Raw genomic sequence first — 7865 nt, 5'->3', positions numbered from 1 at the left:
TGTTTTGACCTTATATTTGAGATCTAGGGTTAAATCTTCCTTTTTACATAAGTTTTAATCTAGAGCTGAGAAAAATATGAAACCACTTAGAGTAGCTTAGTTTTGCAGTGTAGTTTGTAGGAAAAATATGGGTTGTGGTTAGAATGAGAAAGAAACCCACCTTCCTTATAGAACATGATAAATGGGAGATAAATATGGAAAATAGATGTCTTTCTCCAAAAATCATGAAAATTCACCAAAGTCTCTGGAACACACCTTCAACCTACTGTTAAAGTTTCACCCTCAGAATCATTGTAGGTTTGGAGATAAAAATAGTTAAGTGTATGCTACCCTTGGTGGTAAAATATGTTTAAATCTTTTTGTGGTAATCCAATGCCTCCCAAATTTTTACAGTAACTTAAAAATAATTTAAGTAAGGTACTGTAATTTTCTTAGTGTCTTTTGTTGCTGTTTTCTTGAGGAACCACTTTTTGGCTAAGAAATCGGTTTAAAGGAATAAAAGAAATATAAATCCTAATAATATAAATAGGTAATTTTTGGAAGAGATAAAAAAACATTCAGAAGTGAATACTCTCCAAGTGAACCCTGAGCAACCCTAAAAACAACCCCACCTTCTTTATACAACTCTAAGTTGTAAGAATCTATATATGTACACAATCGCCATCAAAGTCAACCTCGAGTTTAACCAACCCCACCTTACTTTATGAGGTTAATGATAGTTAAAACCCTGTTTAGGTGAATGTGGCCTAAATACGATTTTCTTCTAGCAATAAGTCATGCCTTGCATCATTCGTTGTAAACGCATGGATAAAACTAAACTCTTGCATGTGCATGTCGTGTAGAAGCTAATATCGCCGACAAGACCTACGAGCTCCACCCTATGTTGGAAGAGGAAACCGTCATAGAGCTACATCACGCTGAAGTTGAGCCCGAGCTAGATCAAGACCCCGAGGAACCGCTAACTTTTCCTGAAGGCAAGCCCCGGTGCATGCTTCCCTGTTTTTAAATTATGCAATATGTTGATACTTATGATTGTGCATTTACGTTATAGGAGTTGAATGACACCTTAGATGCATGAACTTAGTACTCTTTTGATCTAAACACTAGCATGATAAGTCGCGTAGATGCAATGCTAAATAGGACTCGGTAAAAGTCGAGTGATTGCCTGTCACTCGCGAGCTATAGGAGTTGTTTGTTTACTATTTCTACAACTATAAGGATGACAGACGGGACCGGGAATGGTTCCGATGTGGTGGTTTGCCCCATCTGTCTAGCAATGAACTTGCTAAGGTCGAAACGTGTCGGCGTTCGTGATTGAAAGTACTAATCTTATACCTAGTAGGGGATAGGGAAGCCTAGTACCTGATTGAACTAGGGTGTGTCATACCCTCCCTCGACTGTCCTTGGAACGTCGTTCCCATGGTGCATCATGTGGGTGCAAGTGCGGTCATAGTACGGTAGAGGCCGGGATTATGGAACATTGCATGCCAAAGGAAGTTGGCCCTGACACGTGCCTAAGGGATCGATGGGGACGACTGACAAATGAAGCGACCCTTCATGCGCGGATGTCGTGAGATTAGGTTTGCCATGCATGGTTAGTAAATTCGAATCAATTCATCTGCCTCTCACAATTTGGGACTGCTTGATCGCTATTCTGCATTGAGTAAAGATGAAACATGACGATAAATTAATCTTGATGCTTGTTCTTTAATGGTTTGGAAACTATGCTTGCTTAGTATAAGTTGCTAAACTAGACTGATTAACGAACTTAGAACTTGAGCTAAAATATTGAAAGTAAGGACCAACATTAGGTGTTTGGCAAAAACAAACCCACAGCCAAAAGCCTTGCATGTTTAGAAGTCGGTGGTGAAGTAGTCACCTGTCGGGTCAGTCTTGCTGAGTATTAGTTGCTCAGCCTTGTTGTGGCCATGTTTTCAGGAAGTGCTGAGCATGAGGAAATGGTTGCCAGTCTGACTTGGCTGACTCAGCCCCCTCCGGGTTGGTCGGTTGAGTGGGCACCCGCCTCAGACAGCGGGGAACGTTGAATGGATATCGCGGTCGACTTCGTCATGGTATTATGTATCGTTGTGTAGCTTCCGTTGTTTTTCCATCTTGCTGAACCTTGCAAACTTGTTTGAATTTCAAAAACTCTGATGTAATAAATTGTTGAACCATGTTAATGTGATGGGAATGTTGTAGTCGCTGTGCTACTCACCTTCGTGTGAGCAATGCTTCTCGATCCTGAGTAAGTGGTTTATCGGATGAAATCCAACGGACGACCAATTTGACTTGCTTAAAGTGCATGATCGTGAGTCAGGCGACTTAAGTGCATTTTAGTCAGGTTAATTTGGACGGTTCCACCACATATTCTTGACACGAGATGTCCGGTGTGCCTGAGTTTTGATGAGGACGGGGTCATTGTTTTCTAAAATGCAAGCTAATAAAGAGATGTTGGCGTCTCTTATAAATGGAACAAACACGCCTTGTTTTGCTGTCGGCCAAATCAGCGAAGGATTTTGTTTGGAATGTGCTACAACTTGAACAAAGCTTGGCCTGTAAGGTTAGCCTCTTGCTGTGGAAGTGGTGGGATGTAAGAAACAAGGTAAATGGCGGAGATCCAATTCAAAATATACATAATGTCTGTCACTCAGTCTTAGAGATGGCGGTGCTGCTGGAATTGCCAAGAATGAAAATCAGACCGGATGCTAGGCTACAACCGAGATGGCTCGGACCTCCCCAAGATGTCCTGAAAATCAATACTGATGGAGCTTTTATGCAGGCAACTAAGAATGGCGCCTAGGGCTTCATTATCAGAGATTACACAGGTGAACACGTGCTGGCAGGTGCAGGCAATGCTGGTCAGCTTCATGACGCGTTAATGGCGGAAGCAGTTAGTTGCCTCAAGGCATTGGAGACAGCTGAATTGTATGGCATCTCCCATGTGCAGCTGGATGTTGACTCAAGTGTTCTAAAGGAAGCTATTACATGTGATGCTTATGATCGTGCTCCTTGTGGAGTGTTTTTCACGGATATCTGAAACCTGTTAGCTAATGAGTTTGTGTGTCTAGCTCGTCTGCGCACGAGCTTGCAAGCTTGGGTTTACTTTGGGATTCAGAACAATCATGCATATGGACTAGACCTCTTCCTGATTCTGTAAATATGCAAGTGATCTGCGATTTAGCGGAATCGGTAATGAAAGGCCCTAGAGCCACCCAAGTTAAAAAAAAAATAAGAAGGGCTATGTGTCCAAAGTTTTAAATAAGTTTTAAATAATCTCGGAGGGGATAACTGGTGGCCCAGTCAGTGTGTGTGGGCGGGCTGCGGACAGGGGGCAGGCAGCAGCGCGAACGAAACCCACGGTTCGCTCCTTCCTCTTCTGGCATTTTTCCTCCTCTTCGATTCGATCGCTATCGTTTCTATCAGAGAATCTCTGCTCGATTATTGATTTCATGAATCACAGCAATCTTGCTCTGATCTGCGGATTCATGGATCCTTGACTCGTAATTTCTCTATCTTGCAGCTTCTCTGAACACCACCTGCTCGACTAAATGCGCCTGTGACGCCGAACTCATGGCCGACACGATTGACCACGCGGGCATGTCACCAGGGTCGCCAGGGCGCGTTCCCGGAGCGGATTGCTGGATCAACGCCCTGCCCGACGGCGTCCTCCTTCGTGCCATCTCCTTCCTGGACGCCCGCCAGCTCGTGCAGACTTGCGTGCTGTCGCGGCGGTGGCGCCACCTCTGGCGCTCCGTGCCTCGCATCAACGCCACGCGCCATGAGTTCGACGGCATGGCTGATAGCGAGAAGGAGCGCGACGTGCTGTTCAAGAAGTTTACCAGCAGCTTCTTGGTGCTCCGTAACCCCGTTCCCTTGGACGAGTTCCGGCTTTGCTACTACATGCCTGATCCTCTAGAGTCAGTGGACCCTGATGCAGACTCGGAAGATGCTAACCTGTGGATCCGCCATGCTTTACAGAGCAATGCTCGGTCTGTCAAGGTTGAGATATGGGACGATAGATTGCATCTCAATCCTGCAGTGTTTGCTTCAAAATGCTTGACAAGCCTTCAGCTTTCGTGTGTTATGTTGTTCCATGGTTTCTTTAGGAACCTCCAAACTGGATGCACAGCATTAGAACGTCTGCTCTTAAGTGACTGTGCCATTGACGTGATGAGATTACCTCCCAGACACTAAAGGTTTTGTCCATTGGTGATTCCACCGAGTTCACATTTGATGAACAGCTCTCTATTTCTATTCCAAGCCTCTGTTATCTTGGCTTCTCCGTAGAAGAAGGAATACCTTTACTAAAGGACATGGGATCACTAGTGACAGCATCAGTTTCAGTTGCTTCAGGAGGTACTCAGGTTGATGATATCCGCAAGTTCCTCAGGAGCCTATCTGGAGTCACAAATTTGGATTTCAACTATGGAGGAATGGTACGATTCTTAATTTGACAATGCATATCCATACAAATATTTATGGGGCATTTGTGTTGTTGCCCCTACTTTGAAGTGTAATTGTGATTTTGCCCTTTACTATTCACAAGTCAATGTGATTTTGCCCCTAGTCAACAGTGAAAACAGGGGCAAATACACAAAGACCAAGGGTAAAATCACATTGACTTGTGAATAGCTAAGGGCAAAATAACAAAGTTAAAAAAAAGGTAAAAACATAATTGCACTTCAAAGTCAAATCTATGATCTAAGCATGATATTTAGTCTTTGTTCTATAACTGCAAAAGTGTTTGATAATGTATTCTGATGCGAAGCAGTACCTAGACTCCTAGAGGATGGTTGATGCTCTCAGCAGGTTCCACATAATGCAGTGTACTTTGTATACTCTGACTCACTAAATAGTCTATCCAACGGTATCTTAGAACTTGAAACATGAATACAGCTAAGGAATTTCCGTTTCAGTTACACCTACCTTTTCTATTGTTATAGGTGGCAAGAGCTGAAAATACATCTTGCCCTACAGCATAGTGATTATTTTAAGTTCATTTATCATCATTACATATTATGTGCAAATCTGTAGGCACCATGCAAACGACATGTGCATAATTATTGGAAGCTTCAGTTCTAGTGCTTAGAATCGGATCACAAGTGAGCAGCTGCATCACCTATTCCTATTGTCCTTCCACCTGTCTATCTACATATGCTCTAGATTATTGGCTCTGTTAAAAATTAAGCATGGTATTCTGTCACGTGTATCATATTTCTAAGCACAGTTCCTGTTCATGTCCGTCTTTTGTCATACGTTGTTTTCTGAAGCTATACTTATACTAAAGTATCTCGATAATTACTTAACACTTCTTTCTACATATTTTAGCTTCTTCTCAGAACATTATGTACCTTGGCTGGATCAGGAAATAATTTTCGGAGTATGGCATGCATTCTTTGTCACATCCTAACTCTTTGGACCTTGTGCAGCTGAAGATGGAAAAAAGTTCGCAATGGTGCCCGAAATTCAACAATCTTAGAACCCTGACTCTTGGTAAATGGTGCCTGCCTGAAGACTACTATGCCCTTAAAGTCTTCCTTCAGAACTGTCCTAATCTAGTGAAGCTAACTCTGAAACTTAAGGAGGTACACGCTTCTCTCCACATGCTTATTTATCCTTTGATGAAGGTTTCTGCATGTGCCATGAAGGTAAAATTTGTATGTCTGTCGTGATGTAGTGTAACTATACATCTCAAAGCATCATTGGTGAGCTGGATGAAGGATCGTTCACATGTCAGCACATTGAGATGCTTGAAATTGTATGCTTAGAGGGTGACCGCAACGTTCTGGAGAAGCTTTTTCCTGAGGGTGGTGCAACCTTTGGTCAGGTTCGCTTCAGACACTGAAATCAGCTCCGAGCATGTTTGTGTCGAACACTGAACAGGTTCGCTTCAGACACTGAAATTAGCTCCGAGCATGTTTGTCGAACACTGAAACCTGTCACCGGATCATTTGGTTCTAATGGACCGAGGAGGATGTACGTACTTAGTTCTCATTTATGTCACATAGAAACCGTATCAGTTTCTCCCTCATTTCTTTTTCTACTTGGATGTATGTCTTCACAAAACAGAGTACTTACCTACCATACACATTAACACTCTGCTGGCGAAATACATCGGCAAGAACAGCTATATATTGGATCATGCCTTCTGTTTGGCCATTTGGGTGTGTGCTGCACTTTCCTTTTTCATATCCCGTGGAGCACGTCTATGCTTATTACTTCATCTGCGATCGTTATTTTGCCAAAGTACATAATTCATTAGTTTCAGCTATCCCTGCAAATTACAGAAAGTTGGTTTAGGGTCCGTTCGGTTAGCTAGGATTGGACCTAGGAACTAATCCAGCTTATCAAGATTATACAAATTAGTGAACCCTTCCAACCGGGAATCTTTAATTCTGGAATCGTTAATTCCAGGGACTCATTCCAGAGTAACCGAACGAGCCCTTGTATGGACTGTTGTCTTCAGATGAAATGGATCACTTTTGCGCCCCAAAAATATTGCAACGGATTGTCTAGTACGAGTACACCCTTGAGGTGAAGGATGGAGTAGACCACGGCCCTGACGTAGACTGCGAGGCCGGCGAGCCCAAGCAGCTTCATCACCAGCACCGCGCCCACGGCCGCCGTTCCACCGCATGACAGCAGCCAGAGCTTGAGCTGGATGACATCCACCATGGCCAGCATCAAGAAGCAGCTCTCCAGTACTGACAACGCCGCCGACCGCTGCATCATCTTCCTGAACCACCCCAGCTTCTCTGTCCTCTTCTCTTCCTCCCATGTAGGCGCCAGGGATCGATGGATGGCATAGCGAGCAGCTATGATCTATCCGCCGAACCCTCTCGTTTTCTTCCTGGGGCACTTGTGCTCTCGTTGATCACGGTCGGTGGTCTCGAGACTTGTCATGAACCTGCTGTGTCAACTAGGAAGAGAAGCGCCAAGCATTCGGTGGAAGCTGTTATCAAGTCGTTGCAGAAGCATCCTGAGCAATAGCATGCTGTCAAGGCCCAGAGAACCCAACGGCCCAATACACTCTACTATGGACCAGAGCAGCTTTACTGAAGTTTAGGTCCAATAGTCCATTAGCTGTTAGCTGTTGCAGCACGGCTTGTATTGTCTACATATGCTCGTTCAGATAGAATTCGATTTGGTTGTAATCGGCGAAGGCCGCGAGCTGCGGCTCGAGACGGCGAGCATATGCTCAAGAACTTCGACTACTTCCATTTCCACTATAACCCAGTTACCAGATACTATATTCATGAGTGCGTTTCTGTGAGTTGCATCAAGGTTGCGACAAGACTCAAGGCCAGCGATGGCGCGAGCTCCATGCCCTGGGCTATATTGAGGGACGACACGAGGTAGAAGCTGAAGGAGAGCACCTCGAAGAGGAAGAGGTTCTGGATGATGTCGGCGCCAGGAACACAGTGGGGCGCGATGGACGGGGACGGCACCACGGTGCAGTTGATGCCGACAAAGACGGCGGCGGTGAAGAAGCCATTGGCGCTTGGCGGTGACAATGCCCTCCAGGGCCCGCGGGTGCAGCTTGCGCTGGTTCTTCTTATCAGGCTTCTTGAGCTTGGTCTTGGTTTTGAAGGACGCCATCGATGTGTGTCTCTGCTCAATCGATGGACAACGAGATCGGAGTTTGTCCTTGCCTCCTCAAGAGGTTCTTAAATTCTGTCTTGTAGAAATGCTCGTTTTTCAGTTGAAAAGCTTGAGCTGACTAACAAGTTACAAGTTGAGCTCTCTATATATGAAGGTCAACCGTTTGGGTTTGGATCAGCGCCTGTACAAGTGGACCGTTTTCTTTTTCTTCGTTTGAAAAGTTCATTTTTTGCTACCCCAATCAATCTACTTTTTCCGTAACC

At 44.5% G+C, this 7865-nt stretch overlaps 1 protein-coding gene across 1 annotated transcript; it reads left to right on the top strand.

The window, feature by feature from the left end:
- Nucleotides 1-3289: 3289 nt before the first annotated feature.
- Nucleotides 3290-6159, top strand: LOC117836346 (uncharacterized). The gene is made up of 4 exons (XM_034715750.2): nucleotides 3290-3359; nucleotides 3521-4436; nucleotides 5430-5585; nucleotides 5678-6159. The coding sequence occupies exons 2-4, from the start codon at nucleotides 4314-4316 to the stop codon at nucleotides 5843-5845; spliced, it is 447 nt and encodes a 148-aa protein (XP_034571641.1). The 5' UTR covers nucleotides 3290-3359; nucleotides 3521-4313; the 3' UTR covers nucleotides 5846-6159.
- Nucleotides 6160-7865: the final 1706 nt, after the last annotated feature.

The sequence above is a fragment of the Setaria viridis genome, chromosome 9, assembly GCF_005286985.2.
Source record: "Setaria viridis chromosome 9, Setaria_viridis_v4.0, whole genome shotgun sequence".
Classification (NCBI taxonomy): Eukaryota; Viridiplantae; Streptophyta; class Magnoliopsida; order Poales; family Poaceae; genus Setaria; species Setaria viridis.
Note: the sequence above shows the minus strand (reverse complement) of the source record. Positions and strands in the feature narration are given on the sequence as shown.